Raw genomic sequence first — 26,438 nt, forward strand, 5'->3', positions numbered from 1 at the left:
TGAGAAGAAGTTTCTAGAACAATGGAATCCTTTTCATTCCATCCAAAAGCAAGGGTGGGGTTGCAGGGGGCAGTGTCATTTTGATTTTCCTCTTTCAAAGTGTGACAATGTGTTCATTTATTGGTTCGGTCACTCCATAAACGGTGTTTTAGTATCTACACTTTCCCCTGCAGTTCCCTGCACGGCAGAGACAAAGGTGGGTGGATATCATGTCCGCCCTGAGGGGGCACAGGTGACCTGCCCTGCTGGGCTGAGTGTCCCTTCATGGCCGGAAGGGAGACCACAGTTCTTCTGGCCATGGGTGAGGTCTGAGAAGAGTCAGTGTGTTCCCTTCTCACATGCTGTTGCTACATGGGGCCTTTTCTTTGCCTCCTCCCTCCCCACAGATTTCCCTTCGCTTCAGATTCCAAATTGAGGTCACAGAACCACTCACCGACTACAAGAGTTAGACAGGCTCTGAGAGGCGAGCCAAGCCCAGAGCTTTTGAATTTCAGTGGATAGAAATGGTGAAGAGCTGGGTCGATATGAGGATGCCAGGAGTCCACCCCCAAAGTTACAAAGTCAGGCTCATAACTGAGGCCCCAGGGACATGCATTTCATAAGTGCTCCAAAGGAGCCTGGTGCTCACGTGCCTATGGTCTTCAGCCCTGGCCATACCTGAGGATCCTGGAGTAGCTATCCTATAAGCCTCAGTGTCCAGGCCTCATCCGTGGTGTGTCTGGTTAGCATTAGGAGCTCTCTTGTACTGGGCATGGTGGTTGGCACTTGTGATCCTAGTATTATTTTGGAGGTGGAAGCAGCAGGGACATGAGTTCAAGGCTAGCCAAGGCTACATAGTAAAACCTTGTTGCAAAATGCCACAAACGGGTTAGGAAGACAGCTCGGTGGTTTAAGGGTTTTCTGCACAAATTTGAGGACTTCCAGAAACCCACACAAAGGCCGGGTGGACTTAAGAGCCCACCTGTGATTCTAGCCTTGGAAGGCAGTGACGGGAGCCTCAGGGCAAGATGGAATTGGACTGAAAGACATTGCTTTAACAAATGAGATGGATGAGTGATTGAGGGCACATCAACTCAGGCCTCCACAGGCATGAAACACAGGCACGCACATACTCCTCCACATGTACTCCCACACAGATGCAAAAAACATACATGCAACACACACACACACACACACACACACACACACACACACACACACACACACACGGGCTGGAAACCATAAACCACTCCCTTATGATACCACCCACTTCCCATCATGCCTCAGGTGGAGTCTCCTTGTTGCCAGATGTCTGTACTCTCTAGGTTGCCAGGTACAGGGTCAAGGACACAGCCTCAGCTACTGCATCCTACCAGGAGGGCTTTGAAACAGAGGCAGAAAAAAAAAAAAAAAAGAAGAGGATTAAAAAAAAAAAAAAAGGAAAAGCCACTGAGGCAATCTAGAAAGGAAGAAGCAAGAGTGAAGGCTGATCACAAAGCTCCTGCTGGCTTCACCTCTCTGCATCCTGTGCTCACCTCCCCTTTCAGATCTTTCCTTATAACAGTAATGAGCAGATATAAATAATTGAAAAGGAGACTTTATGGAAAAATACCCAGCTGTTAGCTTATCAGCGATCTTCTCATAGGACTTAGCCTGACATATATAATAGGTGATACAGCTACTTTATCTATCTACATATTCTGTAAGAGTATATTGTATGCTGTCCTGTATAATATGTGACACTCAGTGTGTGATCTTAGTATCCCTTTTAAAATTATATTTATGCATTTAATTATTTGTGTGTGTGTATGTGTGTGAGAGAGACTGAGACACACGCACACAGAGACAGACAGACAGACAGACAGACAGACACACACACACACACACACACACAGTATGGAGGTCAGAGGACAACCTGTGGCCCTTGATTCTCTCTTTCTACCCTGGGATCCAACTCAGCTGTCAGGTTGGTTGCAGGTATTTTACCTGCTGAGTCATTATGCGGCCCCTCTGTAATCCTTTTTACTTTATTTTTCTGTATTGCTTTTATGCGCTATTTCAAGATTAAAAAAAAATTAACTCAATGTATAATCAGGGATGACCTCAAATTCTTCATCCTGCTGCTCTTCCGTTTCCTGAATGCTGCTGGGATTTCAGAAGTGCACCAATACTCTAGGCAAGACCATTTTTATTTATTTGTTCTCGCTGTGTGTGTGCGTGCGCGCGCGCACCTGCATGTATCCCTGTGTGTACCTGTGTATGTCACACTGCTCATATGGAGGTCAAAGGACAACTTTGGGGAGTCAGTTTTTTCCTTTAACCATGTGATTCTTTATCCCAGTGATAGAAATCAGGTTCCTACCTGTTCTGGTGACAAGTGCTTTCTTTACCTGCTGAGCCATCTTGCTGGCCCAAGAGTCTGTTCTTGTGGTTAGTGCTGAGTGCTAAACCCTATGCTGGGCTTGGGGAGGCATGTGAAAGGAGAGATGGTGGCCCCCTGCCCCCCCACCCCACCCCGCGCGTGTGTTCTCACATCCACTCAGCACTCCTATGGGTGAAGCTTCTGCTCTGCAGGCCTGGACACCATGCATCCACATCCACCATATATTATGCCCTCAAGGTCGACAACAGGCTTTTATTATGTGTCAGAAAGCACCCCTCGTTTTCTATTTCTCTGAAGTCTAAGGAGAAAGGGCGACAGGAAGCTTCAGGAGGGCGGCCACATCAAGCGGCCCTACTCCACAGCCACTCCCCACTCTTAGCATCCTCCCTCCTCTCCTGTATCTTGGTGCCTCAGTTGCTCTTCTCGGATGGCTAAGGCTGGTTCGCTGGACACAGGCTGTCCCTCCACAGGCGGTAGGTGATGGCGGTGGTCACAGTGAGCCAAGCCAGGTAGGGCAGCAGGAGCAGAGCAGCTAGCTTGTTGATTGGCTGCCAGATAAGCACCATGCTTGCCACCAGGCCGTAGAGCAGCAGCAGGTCCAGGAGGGCCTGGATGGAAGTGTTGGGAGGGTGTGGCCATGCTTTCTCAAGAACCAGGACCCTCTGCCTTTCTACAATAGCCTTTCCCAAGAAATCCCTCCACCCCCCCCAGCACTGTGCACACTATAGGAATTGTGTAGGTGTCACATGTTGGTCCCTGATATCAACTGTCTGATGTGGGACCCTGTGGTTTCACGTTCCTCTTCTCCCAGCATGAAGCACCACGTGCCTTACCAGCCCAGGATTGTCAGCCGTCAAGAAGAGAGTCAAGAAGGTCCAGCTGAGGGCGAGCTGGAAAGTGTAGAGTCCAAGTGGCAGTGCTAGGGACCACCGGAAGCCCCCTCCCAGGTCCTTCCACACCAGGTAGGAGGCATAGCTGCAGAGGAAGAGAGGGGTGTTCTGTAGGATAAAGGCCCTCCGGCATAAGGCATCTTGTCAAGGAGTGCTCTGAACCTGACATGTGGGTGCGGGCATCATTTCAGGGTCTACGGAGGGCCTAGAGTGATGGCTCAACAGGTAAGAGTACTTCCTGCTCTTCCAGAGGACACAAGTTTGGTTCCCAGCATCATTGTTAGGTGGTTTACAACCTCCTATATCTGCAGCTCCAAGAGATTCAACGCCTTCTTCTAACGTCTACAGGCACTCACACACAGCATAGACTCATACTAACACACAGACAGACAGACAGACAGACACAGACACACTTCCACACATAAAATAAATCCTGAGAGCTGGTAGGAGGCATTGGTTGGGAGCCATGGAAAGGAGGAGGGAGACTTGGAGAGGCAGAAGCAGAGGGCTTGTTGGAATCTTAGGTATGCAGAGCATTTCTGCTGGTGGGGACCCCTACTTGAAGAGGAAACAATGGGGGCACCATCCATCTGGAGGCCAGAGCACAGCACAGGCTCACACGGGGCGATTTGCTTCCACCCCTGCAGGTGCCAAGGCCACACACTCACCCCATGACAGCGTAGATGGTTGCCCACACAAGCAGAATGACCTTGTGGGGTGGGCACCAAGGCAGCTTCCTCTTGTCTTCACACCAACCGGATACGTGATGCGTAAACATCCGAATCAGGATGGGCCCCAGGAGGGGCACACCCACAAAGACAGGCCCTTGAAGCTGCATTCACTGCAGGGAGGCGAGATCTGGGGAGGCAGAGAGAGAGTGCTAGGATGAGCCTCCCTCCTTCCTTCTCTTGGTCCTCCAAACCTTATGTTACCTAGCCAGAGTTCCTCCTGCCTTGAGCCCAGCTCTAGTTCTGACCCCTGACCCATCTCTAGCAGCCACTACCCTGCCCATTTTCTGCCATCCACCGCCTTATGCTCCTCATGTCACCACTGAGCACCCACTAGGCAAAACTGTTTAGTATTGGTAATTGTTTCTGAGGCCATCTGACTCCTGGAAGTCGGGACCAGGTCTGATCTCTATCGCCCACCACAGGCAGCACCTGGCCAGGCAAATTGCCGGCCTTTGGTGTCTCAAAGACTGTGCCTCATCCAGGCTGATGGCTATCACCCCGGAAGTCCCACTGTTGTGTGGAGACTTCCTCAGAATGGAAAGGAAGGAGGAAGGAGGGACAAGAGGCAAAAGATGAGGGATGAGGGCGGCCAATGAGGCTTATTCTTTGATTTACCAGGCTGGACTTAGCGGGGACCATTTCTTTGGTTTTCTGTCAGAGTCCTTTTGGAGGTGAACAGACGTTCGTCTGTCTGCACCTCCCCAGGAAGTCACATGGCAACCATGTTTGAGTGTAGGAGCCAGAGATTGCTGAGCCAATCATAGTCCCCAACTGCCTTGTTCAGCTAGCCCATTCTTATCTCTTTAGGCCAGCCTGGCACACTCGGGAGGCCCACCCAGGCTGGCACACTCGGGAGGCCCACCCAGCCTGGCACACTCGGGAGGCCCACCCAGGCTGGCCTGCACAAGCCAGACACGGCCAACGGACTGGGTGGGTCCCCTTCTCTCAAGTCTTTGCTCTCAACTGCTCCTGGTGCCTCAGGGATGAGCTCTGCGTCTCCCCATTCCCACAGGTCTGGCTGCAGACATAGGTGTCCAGATTTCTTGTGGTCTGACTCTCAAAGACACCACAGCCTGGTCTTTGAAGGAAAACAAACAACAACAACAACAACAACAACAACAACAACAAAAACCCCAGCCATTCATTTGCATCTCATTTACATGTTGCTTTCTTTGTTTGCCTTTTCCATGTGGGCCAATGTGTAGAGACTCTTCTCCAACTAAGGCCTCCGCCAGCATGGATTTCTTACTGTTTCAGCTTCTGCCTTAAGATCAATGGAATTTGACAGGAATAATAATCAGATTGTTTTCAGTGTTTTACAGTGACTGACTGATCTATCCTTTCTTATCATGGGTCAGGAACAAATTCTGGAGACTCCCAGGACAGAAGTGACCCTCATGCCTTTCTGTGCATTTTCCTGTTTGGCTCTCTCTGCTTCTCACTGTCTCCTTACTCCGCTTCCTGCCCACCTCCCTACCTCAAGTCTTCCGATTTTTTAATTCTCCTCACTGACCATGCCCACCCTCTTTTCTCCCACTATCCATCACTCCTCCTGTTTCCGGGCCTTCCTCACTTACCTCAGACACACACACACACTCCCAGGCTGGATGCCTGATGATATATGATGTGCACAAGGCGGAAGATGGGGAGGGACTGGGAAGGGGTGGAGCCAGGCTCCTGGCTGATCTGCCTTTCTCAGATGAAAAGGGTGGTAACATTGTTGGGGAGTCTATGCTGCTGTTTGCATGAGGGCTCCTGTCTGTAAGCTTCCCCGGTCTGTTAGAACGTGTGTTTGTGTGTGTGTGTGTGTGTGTGTGTGTGTGTGTGTGTGTGTGTGTGTGTGTGTGTATGATGTTAGGGATTAACCGAACCCAGGGCTTCCTGTCTGCTGTCAAGCATTCTACCACTGAGCTGCTTCTCCCTCGCCTCAGCTACTTCTTGATGTAAGTATCCTTGGAGGGAGCCCCCCTCCCCCCCCCCCCCACCAATGGACAAGTTCAGGGTTTGACATTGAGATCTGGACCTTCTGTAACAGCCTAGCCTAGAGTTACAATCCAACTGGTACCCATGCTCTCTGTTCTTGTGACCCAGCTCTGTGTCCCTGGGGATGGTAGGGGCCCTCAGATTTCCCTAGAGCCTTTTCTGGAACCAGATTGTCTCCAAATGAGGCAAGCACCAGCTTTGGAAATGAGTTCATGATCCATGAACACAGTCCCTGATTACAGCCTCCTGGCTGGCCTGTCTCTGCCTGGCTGGGAATTGGAGTTTGGCAGACCTTTCCCACCGCCCCTAAGCACTTTGTGTCTCAGAGATGAAGGCAGCAGGCAGTGGAGGTGGGTGGGGAGCTGCGCAGGAGTGGCCCTCTGCTTCCTCATACTGTTCTGCCTCCAAGCCACTGAGAAGAGGTACAGGGAAGAGTGGCCCCCCATCTGCTGGCAAAGTCCAGTTTTCTGGGTGACTCAGACAGCTTTGTGTAACAAAGACAGACACCTCCCCTGTTTGTTCCCTGTCAGAATTCTGGGCACCTTTCCTTGCTTGTCCTTTAGGCACCAGGTCTCCTTTACCAGGCTGGCTGATCTCCATGGGTTCCTAGTGACATCCAACAGGGCTCCCTGGGGTGTGTTTATCTCACCCCCCCCCCATTTCCCATCTCCAACAAAGGCCCGGAAGAGAAAGAGAGACTGGAGAATAATTAACTAAAAAAAGGAGAGAAAGCTACTTATATATATATATTGTGTGTGTGTATGTGTATGTGCACATGAGTGTGCATGTGTGTGCAGGTGCACAAGTGTGTATGTTATGTGCACATGGAGGCCAGAGCACAACCTTGAGGGCCAGCTCTTTCAGTTGGAGCCCACTTTATTTATTTATTTATTTATTTATTTATTTATTTATTTACTTAGGCAGGTTCTCTCTCTGGCCTGGAGCTGACCAAGTCAGCTAGGCTGTCTGGCCAGTGGGCCCAGGGCTCTGCATGTCTCCACCTCCAAGCTCTAGGATTACTTGTGTCTCTCATGTAGATTCTGTCCACTGACCTCAGGTCCTTGTGCTTGCAACATGAATACTTTACTGACTGAGCCAACTTCCCAGTCCACACTTCCACACTTTCCTTCCTTCTTTCTTCTTTCTTTCTTTCCTCTCTCTCTCTCTCTCTCTCTCTCTCTCTCTCTCTCTCTCTCTCTCTCTCTCTCTCGTTCTTCTTTTAAGTTGTACTTAGAGGCTGGAGAGACGATTCAGCAGTTAAGCGTGCTTGTGGTACTTGCAGAGGACCTGAATTCAGTTCTCAGTACCCTCATCGGTGGCTCACAGCTGCCTATAACCCCAGCTTCAGGGCATCTGATGCCCTCTTCTGGCCTCTGAAGGCTTCCATGTACACATGCAGTCACACATACATAAACACATACGCATAAATAAAAATGAAAAATACCTAAAATTGTATTTGATATTTGATTGACGAATAACGGCTACATATTTATTGGGCATATTGCAAGACATCTTGAGATACCCTTTGTAATGATCAAATCAAAGTGATTAGCATATCAATTTCCTTGGACATTATCATCGAGAACAGCCAACATCTTGTTTTCTAACTACTTCAAAATGTACGGCGCACTATTGTTTAACTATAGTTGTACTGCAGTCCCACAGAGCACCGGAACTTATTCTTTTCATCAAACTATAACCCATGGACCAATATCTCCCCACCCCCTGTCCCCGACTCTTCCCATGTTTATTGCAGCACAATTCTCACAAAAGCCAAGATACAGAGTCAGTGCAAGAGCCCGTGGAAAGACGACTGGGTGCTGAAGAGGCAGACAGCGGCAAACAGGTGGGCAACTCCCTCCCTCTCCCTAGGGGACTGTCATCCTAGAAGCTCCATACTTCCTGGACCAGGCTCTTAAGGTCTCAGAGCCTTGAGAGTGACGGCACTAACTCCAACTCGCCCCCAAAGGAAGTGACCCGCCCCCAAGGGCCGTGTTCCAGCAACTCTGTGAAGTAGGGAGCGGATCTGTGAGTTTTTCACTTTCAGTACCTGTGTGATCTCCCCACGGAGAAAGGACTGAGAAGAGACTCTGAGTGGCGGGGCCAGATTCTTTGGTTCTTTGAGCTGCGGTCTCGGACCCTGACCCTGTGGAATCAGGGGTTACAGGATTCCTACGCGAGTCTTGTGCGGGTCCTAGTTGGCCAGAGAACCTCTGGCTAAGGTTCCCTTCTCTTCTGCCGTACTATCCAGCCTTCAGTAGAGTCCACTGCTCACCAGCAGAGGGCAGTGTGAGGAGGAGGGTTTCTAGATGCAAGACCTACACCAACGCTGCCTCCCTTCCTCCTCCCTTCCAGACTTGCCCTGACTACTTCTGGCATCCTCAGTTGCTCCTGGGCTTCCCTTGGACTTTGCCAACAGACAAAGACACTCTCCGCCACCCCTCCTTATCGTGACCGGGAGGTAGGACGCTGCTGCCGGGAAGTGGCAGGCCACACCTACGTGGGTTCCCCACCCAGATCCACTTGTCTGCTGGCCTGGAGACAAGTCGGCCTGACCTCTGTTTCTTAGAGAGGGAACTATTGCTTCTGGACGGTCTAGCAGCCTCTGGGAGCCAGCGGACATTAAGGTGAGCACCCTTGGGACCGGGACCGTTGCAAGGGGATGGGCATGGCTGTGGGGCCCAGGAAAAAGCCAGGTCTGCTTAGACAGTCTTGGGGACACTGCACTGGGAGGGAAGGAAGGTGATCTTGGGGAAGGGCCAGTGCTGGCTGGTGTCAGGAGCCCGGGGATGATTCCATGTTTCGTGGAAATGTATAGTGTGCTCATGAAAGCTGGCCGTAAACTGCGTGTGGCCTCATTCATTTTATTTTGTTATTTTCCTGGTACTGGGGTTTGAACCCAGAGACTGGAGTACGCAAGACAAGTGTTCCACCACTGAGCTACATCCTCAGCCCTATTTTACTTTTCATTTTTGCTTGTTTGAGACAGGGTCTTACTATGTAGCCCTGGCTGGCCTGGAACTTACTATGCAGACCAGGCTGGGTTCAGACTCATAGAAATCTGCCTGCCTCTGCCTTCCAAGTGCTTTCACCAACATACCAGGTCCTTACCTTGTTTTTGTTTTTGTTTTTCAAGACAGTGTTTCTCTGTGTAGCCTTGGGTGTCCTGGACTTGCTTTATAGACCAGGCTGGCCTCGAACTCACAGTGATCTGATTGCCTCTGCCTCCCTGAGTGCTGGGATTAAAGGCATACACCACCATGCTGGGCTCAGGTCCTTAATTTTTAAGACAGACTCCTACTACAGGATGGCCTTGAACTCTTTCTGTATGCTGAGGCTGGCTTTGAAGTTGTGGTCCTGTTCCTTCAGCCTTCCGAGTAGCTGGGCTTACTGGCTTGTGCCACCAAACCCAGCACAGGCTGGTGATTTATTTATTTATTTATTTACTTTTTTTTTTTTTTTAATGTCTTCTAAAAGTGGGGAGAGTAGTGGCCACAGGATATGAACAGATCTTTGCAGCGTGGGTCTGGATCTTTGTTCGGAGGGCAGGTGACTGCAGAATCCTAATGTCCCTTGTTTAGGGAAAATGCTACCCAGAATGCTCTGGACTCTGGAGACAGACAAATTGGAAGGATTGGGTTCTGAGGACTCAGGCGTGGAGTTGGAGAACCTAGTGAATTTGTTTTTCTGTACACTAGTCCTCTAAACATTGGCTCCTTTCCCCTCTTTGGCTCAGAGGCAAGAATGGGGTGAGGGCTAAGGATGTCTGCAAGAGCTAGGCCCCAGGCTTGATCTGGGGAGGAGTTAAGCGGCTTGTGGCAAGAGAAATGAACAGACTCCCCTGAGAGGCCCAGGGGGCTTTGGGAGTGGTGTATACCAACTTTCTAGGTAGGGCAGCCGGGGAAGGGGGACGTGGCCCAATGGGGTGGAGGGGATTTGGACTCTGGTCTTTCAGAGGCCCCAAGAAGACTGTTGTTATAGCAACACAGGAGTTCCTCTTATTTCATTCTCTTTTATCAGCCCATCCCTGAAACTGGAAACTTGGTGGGCTGGGCATAAATGTCCTCACTTGCCATGGAGGCCAGAGATGCCTACATTGCTTTTTAGTTCCTTCTTGTTCTTCCTTCTCTTCGCCCCCTGCCTTGTCTCCTCCTGTTCACCTTTCCCCCTCCTCCCCTTCCCTTTTTTCTTTTCCCCCTTTTCTTTTCTCCTGCTGTCCTCCTCCTATCTCCCCTCCTATTCCTTCTATTCCCCCCCCCCCCCTTTTTACTTACTTATTTTTATTTTCTGTGTACGAGTGTTTTGCCTGCCTGTGTGTATGCACACCATGATCATATAGCACCCACAGAGGCCAGAAGAGGATGTCCGATCATTTGAGACTAGAGTTGCAGATGGTTGTGAGCCTCCATGTGGGGACTGGGAGTCAAATTCAGAGCTTCTAAAAGAGCAGCCAGTGCTCGTAACCACTGAGCCATCTCTATCCCCCCTCTCTCTTCCTCCCTCCCTCCCTCCCTTTTCCCCCTCTTTCCTCTTTCCCTCCTTCCTTCCTGCCTTCTTTGAGACAGAGTCTCATTATATGTCCTCAAAATCTTAGTCTTCCTGCCTCAGCCTCCCGGGTGCTGGTACCACAAAGCAGAAACCTCTTTCTTCACTGTTACTCCTTCCTCATCCAGTGTCATTCTCTCTAGAAGTGGGCACGAAGAGACCCACGAGAGGATGACATGAGTCAAGCCATCACTATTACAGTTTTAATGGTTGTAACTATTGTTAATAATATAAGCAGTAAAGGGGACGAGAAGGATTCAGGGGGAGCCTGCCTCCTTAACTCACCTGGCTTCTGGCCACTGCCAACTTGCCCGATTCACCTGTGGCCTTGCAGGGGGGCCTGGCTAATGAAGGCTGAGGCTCTGGCCTCAAGGTTGTGAAGGGAACTATGTCCCATGGCCTGGTACATGTCTTCAGTGAGGACTCAGGGGAAACAGGTCCCTCCTAGGTCTTTAATGGTGATGATGTGGAGGAGCATCTGCCTGTCAGGAATATGACTACTTCTCTTGGGAAAGGGCTATGAAGTCTCTGTAGGTCTTCAGAAGGGAAAGAAGTGTCGCAGCTTAGCTGAAGGTGACTGGTGAAGAGGATCGGGGTTACTGGGAGCTTCTCCAGTCAGTACAGAACCAGATGAATCACAGAGGTTTCTGTGCAGAAGGGCATCATGCCTTAAGGAATCCAGCTGCCAAGTGGAGGAATTGCATTCCCCCAGCAGCTCCTCTGGGCCAGAAGAAGACATCTTTAGCACATTTGGAGCCTACCATGGTGCAGCTGGTGATAAGAAAATGTCTTTTTTAGTGAGAAAGCTGGTGTGACAGCCTATAAGGATTGGCAGTAGAGAGGTTGTAAGACAGTCAAGGGCTGCTGCATCACCAGGGCTGCAAGGAGCCAAATCCAGGGGCCAGAATGCGCAGGGTATGGGGAGCCCAGTCCTACCAGAGTGTGTGTGGGTGTTAGGAATGAACAGGGTTCAAGGAGGAGATAGAAGGGGGTGGAAGCAAATGCAAGGAAAACAGATATGTATATGGGGGGGGGGGGTTACAAGAAAGATCCAGGCTTCCAATGGCTGCCATTGCTAGGTTATCAGGCAGGCCCTCAGTGAGCATGTGCTTTCAGCCTGTCTCATTTCAACCTCTCTGAAGGCCCCACCCTTTCCTCCTCCTCCTCCTCCTCCTCCTCCTCCTCCTCTTCTTCTTCTTCTTCTTCTCCTCCTCCTCCTCCTCCTCTTCCTCCTCCTCCTCCTCCTTCTTCTCCTTTTTCTTCTCTTTCTCCTTCTCCTTCTTCTTCTTCTTCTTCTTCTTCTTCTTCTTCTTCTTCTTCTTCTTTTTCTTTTTCCTCCTCTCTTTTTTTGCTTCCACTTTTAACTTTTGCTGATCATGCTGTACTGAGTGTATGCCTGGGAGCTAACTTTGGACCTTTATGGCAGAAGGAGGGGCATAAATAAACACACATTCAGCTACTGCTTTGTCATCTACAGATACTTCTCACACGACCACACTCCATCCCCATTAGCTGCCAGAGAAAGCGTTCCCCTCCCTCCTTCAGTAAGTTCCAAACAGAGTTTGGACCTGGAGATGAGTAAGAGAGAACCTGCCTAGAATGTGCAAAGTCATGGGACTCAGCAGCCCTCTCCAGGGAGAAGACTTGTTGGCAGTACGCTTCTCGTGCGAGCCTGCAAACAGAGTTGGGTTCCTGGTACCCATGTGAAAATCTGGGCATAGCGGCTTGCATTAATAACCTACACCCTGGGGAGACAGACACAGGTGGATCCCTGGGACTCAGTGGCCAGGCATCCAAGCCTTCTGTCGTGAGCTCCTGGTCCTGGTGAGAGACCCTGTCTCAAAAAACAAGAGAAGAAAAGCAAAACAATACAGCCTAAACCAGGGCCTGAAGAGATGGCTCAACAGTTAAGAGCGTTTGGCTGCTCTTCCAGGGGGGCAGAGTTTGGTTCCCAGCATCCACGTCAGGTAGCTATCAGCTGCATGTAACTCCACATTCAGGGGAGACTGATGCTTCTGGCTTGTCTAGACACTGCACTCATGTGTACATACCTACACACACACACACACACACACACACACACACACACACAGAGTTATATGTAATTAAAAATGATAAAGATAAGTCTTCAAAAACAAGGTAGATGGCTCCAGAAGGCTGGTATCCAAGGCTGACATCTGATTCCACATGCACACACTCCCGTGTGCACAGACAGGCACACACACAATTCTGAAGTTCATACAAAGGACATGCTTGCTGTGAAAAATCCAAGCAGCACAGAGATTGGTAGAATTCATTCCTGCATTCTCCAGTTGTCATGGTTTTCTGTTGTTTTTAATTATCAATATTATTAGTATTATCGGCTAGCACTCAATCAAGACACTGACACTTGGTATATTTTAAAATAGCCTTAGTTAACCTGGGGCAGGGCAGACATTAATCCTCTAAACTACTTCATACAGTGGGGCAGGTATCACATACCGGCTCCAATCCCATGCCATCTGTTCCTAATAACTTCTATCAAGCTACCTCCCATCCATAATCCCAAATACTTGCTAATGTTCTTCATCTGGGTCGAATCTCCATCCACGCCTGCCATGTGCTTCTCTTCCATCTAACCCATGGTGGCCTTCCTCTCCTCCTCCTCCTCTGGTCTTTCTCCTTCCTCCTCGTGGAGGTCTTTCTTCCCTTCCTTCTTCTTCCTCTCAGAATTCCTCCTTCCCTGAGCCCCGGAATCTTACTCAGTCCTCTATCTTCCACCCTGCCCAGATGGGACGGCTTTTTATTAATTAGCATCAAAATACATCAGGCCATTCCCCCAACAGTTTTCAGAGGTGATGAGCAGAACGGGTCAGGAGTATGTCTGTCCAGACTCTCCCGAGGACAGGAGTTACTACGACCTGTGTGTGTGGACTTTGGCAAGTCCAAGCTGGGCTGTCTTAAGTGTAGACAGTCCATGGAGTCCAGGTGGGAAACAGCTGACCAATGACTGCTTACCCACTGCATGCTGAAATAATATTTTGAATATATTGGATTAAATACAAATATTATTATTACCTTAAAATATTTTGGAATTCATTATGTGTATGCGTGTATATGTCTGTATGAGTGTATGCCCATGTATGTGGGTGCCCAGAAAGGCCAAAAGAGAACACTAGGTCCCATGGAGCAAGAGTTATAGGCAGTTGTGAGCCACCCAACATGGATGCTGGGATCTGGTCTCTGCAAGAGTAGTATAAGTGCTCTAACCATTGCGCCACCTCTCCAGGCCCTATTATTACTTTGTGATGTGACCAATAGAATATGTCAAATTGTATAATTGGCTAGTGTTTTTAATAACATGCCATTATAGAAGACCCTTCTCCACAATTTACATCCCTCTCCTCCGCTGTCTCGAGTGTGCTTTCTTCACGTGTTGCGCAGGCTCAAACCCAGTGTCTTGTACATGCATAGCACTCTACCCCTAAGCTATGCCCTCAGCCTGTGTGTGTATTTTACACTAATGAGACTGGAGATTGCTTTTTTTCCCTTACATATTTTCTTTAAAAAATGAGTACTTACAGATACAGATAGATTTTGTTTTTGAAATGCTATGTAGCCCAGGCTGGCCTCCAATTCAAGATCTTCCTGTATCAGTCTAGGATTATTACTAGGTGTGTATCTTTGCCGACTCAGAAGTAGATATTTGGATGGATGAAGACACTGAGGTAAATTAAGCAATATGACAAGTATAACATGTACAGTGACCGACATGGCTTTGAACTCACGCCCTCTAACTCTGAGTACACGTTTCCTTATGTCCCAGGATTTACTTTGCTGTAACTAGGTTGTGGAGAACTGCGAGATGCTTTTTATTTTCAAGACAGTGTCTCAGTTTGTAACCCAGGCTGTCCTTGAACTCCAAATCTTCCTGCCTCATAAGAGCTGAAATTATAGATGTGTACCACCATGCCTAGCTCTGGAGATTCTTGAGTGTGTGTGTGTGTGTGTGTGTGTGTGTGTGTATGGGGGAAGGGGAAAAGAAAAGGATTAAGGGGCATTCCTGCAGACAGCCAAGCCTTGGCCTCTACAAATAAAAAAAGACAGCTCAGCCCCACTGACTCTAACCACTTTCCCCCCAGGCCCTTGGCCTTGGCTGGTGCAGGGGTGCAGGAGAGCATCAGCATCAAGTGACCAGGCGGATGAGCCCCGAGGAGAGCTCTGTCCACCCTTTCCAATTCCTCCTGTTGGTGGGGATCCCTGTGGCCAGCGCTTATTTCCTGGTCCAATGCCTTCGATGGCAGTGTTCTCAGTGGCTGCTAGGGGCCTGCCGGAAGCCGGATGTCCAAGAGGAACCTGCGTCCTCACCCACTCCATTACCAGAATATGAACTCCCAAGGCAGTGCCTGCCCCCTACACTACCCGAGGTGGCTGCCTTCTACCAGGAACTCCACACTCCCACCAAGGGCCAGACCATCACTCGGCAGCTGATGCAGAAGCTATTGGTGTTTACTGCTCGAGAGGTGGATCACCGTGGTGGGTGCCTGATGTTGCAAGACGCAGGCATTTCCCTGCTCATCCCTCCAGGTAACTTCCCAGACTCCTCTTGGGCACAGAGTTCTTCAGGCAGAAAGTTAGGGTCCCCTGTCTGAGCTCCACCCACAGACAACTTTGGAATTTGGAAAACTGTATTTGTAGTGTAGCGCTTTTTTTTTTTTTTTTTTTTTTTTTTTGAGTCCAAAGATGAGTCTTCCCAGAGTTTTGGGGACAGTTTCCTAGCAGGTGAAAGTAAAATGTAAAATTGCTTTAAAGACAGCGTGCTATGATAAATCTCCGAACAAAAGATGGAAGGTCATGGCTGTATGGTCACACAAATCCATCCCCATACAAGTGGCTGTGGCCCTGGAAGGAAATGGGTGACTGCTTTAGAACTGTACCCCAGGCCAGCTCACAGTGGACTTCTTCAAGTGTCAGAACATTTCTACTTGCTCGACTCACTTCAGCCCTTTGTCCCTCCAGGTGCCGTGACAGTGGGTCGCCAGGAGAGGGTGTCTTTGGTTCTGGTGTGGGACCTGACAGATGCCCCGTCATTGTCTCATAGACAGGGACTAGTGAGTCCTGTGGTGGCATGTGGCCCTCACGGGGCCTCTTTCCTGAAGCCTTGCACCCTCACATTCAAGCACTGCGCCCAGCAGCCCAGTCAGGCCTGTGCCTACACCAGCAACACTTCCTTGCTGGACGCCAAGAACTGGAGGCCTCTGGCCCGGCCGGGGCCTCATATCTCCAGGGACGAGTGTCGGATCCTGCTTTCTCACTTCAGGTAGGCCTTTGGCCTTTGGCCTGTCCTCCTGCTGTGTATCTCTAGTATTGTCCCCATGGGCCCGCCCTTCTGTTCTGTGTCCCTCTCTGGCAGTGTCCTTCTCTGTCTGCCACCTTCTTATGGTGTCAGACCCGCCTGCCCCTTTATTTTCTAGGAAGCTTCCACAGTCTCTTAGGCCCCGTGTGTCCGTCTCTTAGCCCACTGTTCTAATGTTCATGGCAGTTCTTTTTGTCATCGAAACCCCCATCTAAGGCTGTGTCGCTGTCTCACTTCCTATCCGGAGGCACCTGACTCAACTTACCCCTTTGTCTAGCAAGCATGTCCAACCCACAACCCGCTGGCGCTAGATGGTCAGAACAGCTTCCACACTTGACCCAACACAGAAGTGTAGAATTGCTTAAAACATAATGAGATTTTTTTTTTGAAACTCAATTGCATGGTTCTTGAGTGTGACTTTATGGATGACATCCTTGGGCCTCAATTGCTAAAGGTTGGACACACCTGTAGCAAGTTTTTCCCCATCCCCACATGTGTCTTTTATAGCTGCCTCTCTCTATCCGGTGCCTCTCTTCAGGACTGTCTCTGAACTCTTAAGGGTAGACTGTCCCCTTCCAGCTCATGTCATATCTGTCCTCCATCTCTTAGGCTCTTAGGGCTTCTGCTTCCCAGTTTCCTTGTCACCCACCGACTAGAGGAGGACTGGCTGCAGGACCCCCTTCAAGTCATGGAGACCCCGTGACTACTTTGCCGGCACTGCCAGCTAACACACACTGGCTTCCTCCCCAGGAGGTGGTTGTCACTGAATTGGCAACACTCTTCACTGACATGACAATGTACTGACAAAAGCAACTTTGGGAAGGTATTGGGGGTTCACATTTCAAGTGTACACTTGATCATGGGGGCAGAAGGCTGAGGCAGCTGGACATGGTACCTCTTTAGTCAAGCATCAGAGAAAGAGATGGCTGTTGCCATCTCTTTTTGCTTTGCGCTCAGTCCAGGAACCTCATCCTGTCTGTCAGGGCATCTTCCCACCTCAGTAACTCACGCGGGAAGCTCCCTCACAGGCTCACCCAGAGATTTGCCTTTAGAGCCTGCCATCGACATCACAGTCATCACAGCCCATTCACTTCTTGATCCTCTAAGCCACTCTGTCCCTCATCTGGTCCTCCCTCTGTGCCTATTTGGAGTGATCCCCTCACTCATATAGAGACCCCCTTAGATGACAGGAGCCCGGTGGTAGGCACCTTGGATCCTGACCTTCCTGGTACCTATGCTTGGGCATCTGCCACCATCTCCTTCCACAGTCTCTACACCTGTGTCCTGGAGGCACCCCGGGGCCAGACAGCCCGCAAATGGCTGCAGCTGGCACTGTTCTGCTCCCCACTGGCACCAGGGCAGACCCACCTGCAGCTGCGTGTCTACTTCCTGAACAATACTCCCTGCGCCCTGCAGTGGGCTATCACCAACGAACAGCCCCACGGAGGACGCCTGCGTGGGCCCTGCCAGCTCTTCGACTTCACTGGGGCCAGAGCGGACCAATGCCTGAAGCTCAAGTACATCTCTGAGGGTGAGGGGGTTGGCTAGGAAACTCCATGAGAGGGAGGTTCAGAGCCCCCTCTAGTCTGCCAGGAAATCTAGAAACCCCAAATTTATTTCCTGGGGTTCCCAGCTGCCTTGAGAGGACTACCTGGCTGTCTTCACTTTCCTCTGTCTTCCACTCAGGCCACCAAACACCCCAGAATAAAGAGATGCTAGGCAAGGGGAATGGAAGCAAGAGGAACCTTGGATCTGGGGTTGTGTTCTGAGTTTGTCTGCCTGCCAGGGCCTTTCTTAAGGCTCGGGCAGCTGGCAGTGTTTCTAGAATCTTCTGTGTGGTTGTGCACAGGCATGTAATTTCTGGGGGTATACAACTGCTTCAAGAGGTGGAGTAGAGAATGAAGGGAAGCTGTGGGGGCATTGTGTGTGTGTGTGTGTGTGTGTGTGTGTGTGTGTGTGTGTGCGTGTGTGTGTAGTATAGAAACAGCCACTTTGAGGTGCCCACACAAGCTCACGGATTTCCATTGGCTTGAGAGACTTCTGCCTTGAGTCATCCTGTTGTCTCCCCACAACTCCCTTCAAGACTGCGGATGACCTCATCCTCTAAGACCCTCTGCTCTGTCCTCTCCCCAGGTTGGGAAAACGTGGATGACAGCAGTAGCCAGCTGGTGCCTCATCTTCACATCTGGCATGGAAAGTGTCCCTTCCGCTCTTTCTGCTTCCGGAGAAAGGCAGGTATGCCCCGGGCCCTGCTCTGTTCCTGTCCTCCCTACCCAGCTACCCTACTCTGCAGCCCTGTCTTGAGTCTTTTTCTTGTTCACCCATCTTGCTTCTCTTTGCAGCCAATGAGAATGAAGATTGCTCGGCATTCACCAATGAGATCCTTGTCACCATGCACACCTTCCAGGACGTGAGTTGCGCAGAGGCACAGAGGACGGGCAGGGCCTTGGAAAGTCTGGGCAAGGGAGACAGGGCCAGTACACAGTGAGCAGGCTCCTAATTACAAAGCAAAGTAGTCAAAGAGCCACATCTTTGAGAGACTTAGGCCAGCTGGCACCCTAGTTACCCTCTATCCCTGAGCTCTTTCTATGAATGGGTGAAAAAAAAATCAGAAGGTTAAAAGATTCAAATTCTATATTAACTCTTTCTCCCATCTCCAGACAGCTAGGGCCTCTGGGAGACCTGGCCTTCTCCAAAGTGACAATCCCTGTTTATCATGACTAGAAAGGAGGATGCAAGCAGGTGGAAGGGGGAGGGGCTAGGCATTCCCCCCTGCTGCCCCCCCTGCCCCCCCCCCCCCCCCCCGCCACCGGACGCACCTCAGGGAAAAGATGAACTTGTCAGGTTTGAGGGTCTTAGGAAAACCAAAGAAGCATCTTGCAGGATGAGGGTAGACAGCGCCACATTGTTATTCGGGGAGGACAGTTGGAGGTCAGTTTCTCTGGTACTGGGTAGTGTCCTGTGTCTTGTGCTGTCTGCCAGCTGAGGATGCATCCTGTGTAGTTTTATTGTTCTCAGGGGCAGACCTAAGTCTGACTGTAGGGTTCTGGGGTCTGGGAGGCAGAGGGTCCAAGGGGCTGGGTGGGGTGGGGGCTGTGTCTTCTGGTGACAGGGTTGTGTCAAGTTGCAGGGGAATGGAGGGGGTGGGGACTTGGAGGAGGAGTGTCCCATGACCCCTGAGTGTGGTCCCTGTCTCTGTTGGTCTCTGTTGGTGATTTAGGGCCTGGAAACCAAATACATGGAAATCCTCAGATTCCAGGCATCAGAGGAGGAGACCTGGGCAGTACCGCCTCCAGTCTCCCAGCCACCCCTGTGCAATAGGTGAGTAAAGGTGGCGTCGTGGCTGCTGCCTGGGGATGTTTGGCAATCCTGTCTCAGCACCAGTAAATAGAAAGGATGAGAGAATGATTGAGTCTCTCTCTCTCTCTCTCTCTCTCTCTCTCTCTCTCTCTCTGTGCATATTCATGTATGTGGGTTTGTGGAGGCACCTGGAGACCAGAGGTGAACCTTGGATATTGCTCCTTAGCAGTCACCATCTTGTTTTTTAGTCTCTCACTGGGGACTTGGAGCTCTAGATGACCATCAAACTCAGGAAATCTGTCTCCCTCTCCCTCGAGCTAGAGTCACAGGGTGTGTCACCACACTAGACTTCATATGGGTGCTGATTATTGAACTCAGGACCTCAGGACTGTGTGGCAACAGGTTGGGCTATCTGCCCAGCCCTGGGTCTTGGGCCCTTCCTTCTGTGAGCACCCTATCCCGTGCCTCAGGCTGCCCCCGGAGCTCTTTGAGCAGCTGCAGATGTTGTTGGAACCCAACAGTGTCACGGGGAATGACTGGCGCAGACTGGCTTCACACCTGGGGCTCTGCGGCATGAAGATCCGGTAAGCAACAGTAGCTCAAAGGTAGGCTGGGGTTGGGGGACCTTCAGGACATCCTGGGAACCAGACTAGGCACGAGGGGGTGACTTGAAAGTTTGTGAAGGGCTGCTGAGTCCCTCCTGAGTCCCTTTAGGACACCTCTGTCTATTCTACATCTTCAACCTCTGTCCAGAGTAACTGTCACCAGGCACTCAGGTCCATAAACTGGCCACCCACTTTCCCACTTTCCCACTTTCCTTGTGTTTCAGGGAAAGTGAGAAAGAAAAATTGATAAATAGTTACTTCCAGTTTAGCTAAACTGGGCAGAGAAAGGCCTCTAATTCCTCATAACTGTCTTACAATTGAATCACGAGACAAAGACCAGAAGACAGGTAGACCTGGCTATAGTACAGTCTCTCCGAGGGACTGGGGAAGGTGACTCGGCCCCAGGTTGCCACCAGCGTCCCAGTTCTTTATTCCAGAGACAGTTCTATTGTAATCGTTGTTCAAGTCCAGGACTGAAGAAAACAGGGGAGGCATGAAGATCCTGGTGTTGGTAAGAGAGCCTCAGGGGCTGTTCAAGGTGGTGGTGTAAAAGCCCCTCACCTGTGTGTCTGAGCCTGAGCAAGCCCATTGTTTCCAGATCACTCCTTGCATTAGGCGTAGAGTGGAAGCCTTTTGTATGTTCTCCATGGAAGTGAACGTTGAGCTTGGACTCCTGTGTCTGTTATATGAGCTGTGTAGGTGGGGGGGGGGGGAGGTAGCGATAGTCTCACAGTTGAAGAGAAGTGTAGAGTTTAGACTACCTCGCTGTCTCCCCAGGACTCCAAGCCCCTTCTTTCAGCATGAGACCAGTTATGTGATGTCTGTCTCACGGTAGGTGTGCAATAAATATTTCACAAGCAATGAGACGGGTCACTGGTACGAGCTTGCCACACTGTGGCCCAAGGCATAGAAAAGCAGATTATAGGATGATGTGTGTACAACATGTAGCTGGAAGCCCGTGGCTTGTTAACACAGTAAGGGTTAGCAATCACAGTGGCGGTGCAGCTGCGGCTCCTGCCAAGGCGCTCACAAAGGGATCGGTAGGAGGCGGGTTCTGTGCTAGGTCCTAGCGTCCGGGCCGTGAATGCAATGGTCAGGGATGAGCTAGAGCCAGACCTTGGAAGCAGAAGAGATTTAAACAGTTGTCAAGTAGCTGTCTGTGTGCCACCAAGTACGGGGATACAAGAGTGAAATATGTTTTCACCTCCTGGGAGCGCAGATGATCTATAGCAAGGGACTCTGAGAACTTGAGAATTAAGAGCAAGAATTCCTTGTGCCCTCTTGTGTTGGTTCAGTATTGCAAAACACTGAAAAGAGAGACACAAGCAGTTGAAGCGGAAAAATAGCTGAGTATGACCAGAGGGCTGCAGAATTGAGAGTAAGAATTGAGAGGAGGTCATGGATAGACATGGGGAGCCGCTGAGGTGTGGAATGGGGCCAGGATATGCAAATGGGATAGGGATGGACCTGGGCATAAAAGGCTTAGGAGGGGAGGTCAAAGGAGGGGGGGAGGCATCACCAGGAGGCCAGGAGTTGGAGATTGGCTGGTAAATAAAACCCCTGAAAGGTTCCCAAACAATGGAGGGTTGTCATAGAAACCAGGAATGTGATACAAAACAAAATCATAAACATACGTAAAGCATGCTTTTTTTTTCTGTTTCGTTTTTTAATTTTCATGGTTCTCCAGTGTAAACTTTGTAGATATCACCTGTATCGGTTTGCTTTCTATTGCTGTGATAAAACACCATGACCAAAAGCAACTTGGGGGAAGAAAGGGTTTATTTGCATATTGATGACAGTCCATTTATTATTATTATTATTATTATTATTATTATTATTATTATTATTATTACTACTACTACTACTACTACTACTACTACTACTACTACTACTACTACTACTATTATGTTCTAGTTTTTCAAGGCAGGGTTTCTCCGTGTAATAGCCCTGGCTGTCCTTGACTCATTTTGTAGAACAGGCTGTCCTTGAACTCACAGAGATCTACCTGCCTCTGTCTCCTGAGTGCTGGGATTAAAGACCTGTGCCACCACGCCCATTTTGAAGAGATGTCAGGGCAGAAACTCAAGGTAGGAACCTAGGGCAGAACTGATACAAAGGCCATGGAGGGGTTCTGCTAACGGCTGTGATCCCCATGGCTTGCTCAAGTCTGCTTTATTATACCACTGAGGACCATCTGCCCAGGGATGGTGTCACACACAGTGAGCTGGACCCTCTTACATCAATCATTAATCAAAGAAATGACCCCCAAAGACTAGCCTACAAGCAATCTGATGGGAGCATTTTCTCAGTTGAGGTTTCCTTTTCCTAAATGACTGTAGCTTGTGTCCAGTTCATCAAAGGTCGAACCTTCTTAGAGGCTGTCTCATGTAAGTTTCCAGCTCAGTAAGACGAACCTGAGGCATAAGAGGAGTAGAGGTCAGGGCCACCTCAACTTTCAAAGTCCCGCCTCCTTGCGAAGTAGGCAAGAGCAGCTGGAGTGGGAGAGTCCCTGCTTGCATCTCATAGTCCCCTTGTCCCTTGGAAACAGGTTCTTGTCCTGCCAGCGCAGCCCCGCCGCGGCCATTCTGGAGTTGTTCGAGGAACAGAATGGCAGCCTACAGGAGCTACACTACCTCATGACCTCCATGGAGCGGCTGGACTGCGCTTCTGCCATCCAGAACTACCTGAACCGGACCCCCAGGGGCAGCCCTGCCACAATGCACGGAGGAGGCGCCTGGGAAAACCGCGGCCTAGAGCTGGATGAGAAACTCTGAGCACGCCCCGTGGCCATGCAGGGTGCTTCAAGAGACCATGTCATGCCTATGAGCTCAGGATCAATGCCGCAGATGCGGGTGGACCGAGCTGTGACCGACTATCTGCCCTGCATCAGGACAGTCCTCCATCCTGCCGGCCCACTTTGTCCTGAGTGCAAGTTCTCTCTTGGTCGGTAGGGGGCGCGGGAGTCTGCGAGATGGCACAGCCAAGCCAGCTTCCAATATAACTTTAATTCTCTCTTGGCCGGCCTCAGAGGCTGCTCAGTCACGGAGCACTGGGTCTCAGCACCTGGCTGGGACCATGAGGAATGTCGGCTCCTTTGAACTTGCCCTGGAGTCTGTTCTGCCAAATGGAGACGTACTCACTGCCAGCTGAGAGCGACATTCTAGAAAGTGCCTCCCTGTGGATAGGGGATGTAGTGGATGTGGAGCTGTGTTGAGAAGGGAGGGCGCTGAAGGAGGCTGGAGCAAAGAGAAGTCTCCAGAAAGGATCTTGTGGGGAGACCTTTGGATGGGACTTGGGGGATAAGGTGGATGCACGGGGTACAACTAAGAGTCAGTGTGCTGGGCTGCACTAATGAGCTCAGTTGATGAGTGTGAGGAAGGGTGGCCAGGTTGAAGGCCAGATCTAGAGCCCAGCAGCCTCCACTCCGTTGTCTCTTCACATGCAGTTTACACCTCATCCTCCCTTTCGGCCATTGTTTCTCTCACAAGATGCTGAGAAAAAGCCTCAGGGTGCACACTCTCTCCCCACCCTATGTCTCTCCACCTTCAGCTGAGAGTGCTCCCTTTTCCTACCGTTTCCCCATCTCAGGTCAGCTTCCTTAAGTTGCTCGGCTCTTCACATTGTTTCACCTCTATCTAGTTATGGAGCCCTATCTTTGTATCTCTTTCTCTATTAAAAAACAAACAAACAAACAAAGAAACAAACCAAATCCTCAGTCACTCCCTCAGGCAAGTGCCTCTGAAGTAATGCCATGAATTAAGGCTACTGACCGAGCATCAGCTATTCCCCGGGGTGAATGAGTGAGCTATTTCCCTCACACATCAAGCTCTCCTTTAGGGTCAGGAAGCAAAGACTAGGGGTTAATGGACTCTCCACCCAGACAGCAGTTCTGGCTGTCAATACTCTTGCTTACCAATAGTTTTGTTACTTTGTCCAAAGGCAGACAATCTCTCTGGAAACACTAAACAATTCACTCCCATATTTAATTAAAATATTGATATTTTTTTTAATGGTATACAATACTAGTAAAATATGAAGATGCCTTTCTTCATAACTATGTTTTGCCATGACTGATAAATTTAGATGTAGGTATACACATTTCATTTTCAGTTATATATGTGTGGATATTGAATGTGTGAGTGCAGGTGTCAGTGGAGAGCAGAAGAGGCTCTTGGATCCCCCAGAATTGGAGGTGCAGGAGGTAGTGTCTCATCTGCCCTGGGTGCTGGGAACTGCATCCTGATCCTCTACAAGAGCAGTATGTGATCCTAACCACTGAGCCATCTCTCCAGCCCTCAGTGACTTTGGATCGTAACATTATACAGATGAGCATTTTGCAGTTTGGTAACTTGGGCAGTTCGTTTGCCCTCTCATGAAGCAAGCCTTCAGATTCGGGTCCTTATGCTTCCTCCTTGTTTATTAAGCCTCATCTGTGCCTCCTGCCCTTCTCTTCCCTTCTCCGCTGCTCTGCCTGCCCAAGTTGGTGGTTTGACTCCACGCTGAAGGGCTCTTTTCTCCCTCCCACAGTGCAGCTCCTTCTCTGCCCTGCAGGCCAATCAAAGGCATTGTTGGAGTCCTTTCTGGAACAATTGATTTTATGTAGCTGACTGAAGCCATAGGGGTTATAGGAGAGGGGGATCGTGTGAGTTCTGATATCCATCATGGGTGAGAATGCTTTCTGGCTTGCTGTTAGAGTTTGTTAGAGGAACAGAAATGATGGGATGTATATACTTCCCATGAAAAGAGTGTTCATTGGGTTGGCTTACAGAATGTGATCTGAAAAATTCAACATGGCTGTCTTCTCACCAAAGAGGCTGAGAACCTGGTTGTTGTTTAGTGCATTTGGCTGGGTTCCTTAGCAGCCTCAATTTGTGTCAAAGGTCTAGGGATTCCTCTAAAGTCACTAGTCTTCGAGAGTCACTAGTCTTCGGGCCACATTGGAAGCCTGAAGCAGGACTGGGGGAATCAATGGCTTGAAGCTAGTGAAGAGCTGCAGTCACCACAGCAGCAACAGAGGTGATAAACTTACCAGCCAGAGTAAAGGCAGGCAGGCAAAAGGCAGTGAGTGCTCTGTCTCTGTCTGTCTCTGTTCTCTGTCTGTCTGTCTGTCTGTCTGTCTGTCTGTCTGTGTGTGTCTGTGTCTGTGTCTGTCTGTCTGTCAGTCTGTCTCTCATCTGGGCTGTCACTGGAAGGTGCTGCCCTACAGTGTGTAGGAGTCTTTCCTATGTCAAATGAAAAACATCAAAGCCAACCCCTCTGGGTGTGCCCAATCCCTCACAGGTATGCCCAAAGCTTGAATGCTTGACTTTTGAGTTGATTTCAGACTCAGTCAAGTTAACAACCAAAATTAGTCAACCATAGGCTGCCCAGGTTTCTCAGAATGAGTTTCCAGGGCTGGAAAATGGATGCTTTGGACATCTTGGGGCAGGTGCAGGCTGTGTGGTTCATGTAGGGAGGACCAGCTCTCGCCTAGCTAGTGTATTTCTGGCAACTAAGTCAAGAGAGCATTGCCCTAATGGGTATAGGAAGACTTAACTCTTAACCCTCACTTTTGGGATTGACTTAAGTGGGGCCTTTTCACCCTTGGAGCAAAGCAATAATAGAAGAGGTTCACCAAGGGCCTTTGAGTCCATGGACTGGACAGTAATATCACACTGTGACCTAGTTGTGTGGAGTTTTTTCCCCCTGTGTATTGACTTCGAGTAGAACCATTGGTGCTTTGTGTGGCTGCACTTCCAGCCCTTTCCCCTGATAGGTCACCCGTCTGGTCCCAAGAAACAAAATCAGGACTCTGCTGTCACGACCGTGATGGAGGCCTTTTCTAAATTGCTCCCCTGGGGTTAGATTCTGGACACAGGCATCAGGAATCAAAGGGACAGGTGAAGGTAGAGCCTCCTGGGCTCACCGGTGACCTATCTCAGTGTCCATTCAGGACATGGGTGTTAGCCACACCGAGATCCAGATCTGCACCATCCAAGTGAAACACAACAAGAGCCACATGCACAAGTTCCCATTTTCTAAGAGTCACATCCAAGAAGGTAAAAAGAGGGATGCTGAGCTGGCCCAGAGGGGCTTGCTGCCAAGCCTGACAGCCTGAGTTCAATACCTAGGACCCACCTGGTAGAAGGAGAGAACAGAGATTCCTGCAGGTTATCCTCTGACCTCCACACACGAGCTATGGCACAAATGTGACTCCCTGACCCCCAGGAAACATAAACCTTTAATATAAAAAGAGACATGTGGCATCAATTTGAATAATATCTTGTTAAGTTTAATAAACCCAAAATGTTAACATTTCCACATACAATCATTCAAAAAATAATGGCACATTTAACTAATTTTAATTAATCTGTGTTTGTGCACATGCATGCGTGTGTGTGTGTGTGTGTGTGTGTGTGTGTGTGTGTGTGTGTGTGAATGCAAGTGTGTGTATGAGATCAGAGGACAACTTTTGGGAATTGATTCTCTCCTTCCATTGAAGGTTCTGGGCATTGGACTCAGGTCATCAACCTTATGCAGCAAGCACTATTTGCTGAGCCACCTCCCTGGCCCTCTTTTATTATTATTATTATTACTGCTATGTTGTTGCTCTGTGTGATGGGTATACACATATGTGGATCCCAGAAGGAACTCTGTAGAGTTGGTTCTCCCAACTTTATGTGAGTTTCAAACACTGTACTCAGGTCT

The 26,438-nt window shown here is 49.7% G+C and overlaps 2 protein-coding genes across 5 annotated transcripts; one reads left to right on the forward strand and one right to left on the reverse strand.

Moving 5' to 3' along the window:
• Positions 1-2,586: 2,586 nt before the first annotated feature.
• TSPO2 (translocator protein 2) lies at positions 2,587-5,591 on the reverse strand. 2 transcript variants are annotated; one of them, XM_084752198.1, is made up of 5 exons: positions 5,561-5,578; positions 5,144-5,247; positions 3,921-4,110; positions 3,196-3,337; positions 2,587-2,970 (listed from the first exon to the last, which is right to left on the reverse strand). In XM_084752198.1, exons 3-5 carry the CDS (start codon positions 4,088-4,090, stop codon positions 2,794-2,796), a joined length of 489 nt encoding a protein of 162 aa, XP_084608324.1. In that variant the 5' UTR covers positions 4,091-4,110; positions 5,144-5,247; positions 5,561-5,578; the 3' UTR covers positions 2,587-2,793. The 2 variants fall into 2 exon arrangements, with proteins under 2 accessions (XP_084608324.1, XP_084608325.1); XM_084752199.1 differs by lacking the exon at positions 5,144-5,247 and having other exon boundaries at positions 5,561-5,591.
• A 98-nt stretch (positions 5,592-5,689) lies between these two features.
• UNC5CL (unc-5 family C-terminal like) lies at positions 5,690-24,856 on the forward strand. 3 transcript variants are annotated; one of them, XM_084753316.1, is made up of 12 exons: positions 5,690-5,809; positions 5,842-5,926; positions 7,723-7,812; positions 8,322-8,593; positions 14,633-15,077; positions 15,510-15,810; positions 17,115-17,377; positions 17,980-18,081; positions 18,189-18,256; positions 19,067-19,167; positions 19,617-19,730; positions 22,300-24,856. In XM_084753316.1, the coding sequence occupies exons 5-12, from the start codon at positions 14,693-14,695 to the stop codon at positions 22,523-22,525; spliced, it is 1,560 nt and encodes a 519-aa protein (XP_084609442.1). In that variant the 5' UTR covers positions 5,690-5,809; positions 5,842-5,926; positions 7,723-7,812; positions 8,322-8,593; positions 14,633-14,692; the 3' UTR covers positions 22,526-24,856. The 3 variants fall into 3 exon arrangements, with proteins under 3 accessions (XP_084609442.1, XP_084609444.1, XP_084609443.1); XM_084753318.1 differs by lacking the exon at positions 22,300-24,856 and adding an exon at positions 20,529-21,159; XM_084753317.1 differs by having other exon boundaries at positions 5,803-5,926.
• Positions 24,857-26,438: the final 1,582 nt, after the last annotated feature.

Source organism: Acomys minous (assembly GCF_964271855.1).
Source record: "Acomys minous genome assembly, chromosome: 13".
NCBI lineage: Eukaryota > Metazoa > Chordata > Mammalia > Rodentia > Muridae > Acomys > Acomys minous.

Bases quoted from the DNA above. Each gene is read 5' to 3' on its own strand.
- TSPO2 (XM_084752199.1), bottom strand. From the start codon at position 4,090: ATGCAGCTTCAAGGGCCTGTCTTTGTGGGTGTGCCCCTCCTGGGGCCC. The intron at 3,338-3,920 runs GTGAGTGTGTGG...CTTCCTCTGCAG, and splicing joins ACCATCTACGCTGTCATGGG to CTATGCCTCCTACCTGGTGT. The intron at 2,971-3,195 runs GTAAGGCACGTG...ACTTCCATCCAG, and splicing joins CGGCTGACAATCCTGGGCTG to GCCCTCCTGGACCTGCTGCT.
- UNC5CL (XM_084753316.1), top strand. From the start codon at position 14,693: ATGAGCCCCGAGGAGAGCTCTGTCCACCCTTTCCAATTCCTCCTGTTG. The intron at 17,378-17,979 runs GTGAGGGGGTTG...TCCTCTCCCCAG, and splicing joins GCTCAAGTACATCTCTGAGG to GTTGGGAAAACGTGGATGAC. The intron at 18,082-18,188 runs GTATGCCCCGGG...TTCTCTTTGCAG, and splicing joins CTGCTTCCGGAGAAAGGCAG to CCAATGAGAATGAAGATTGC.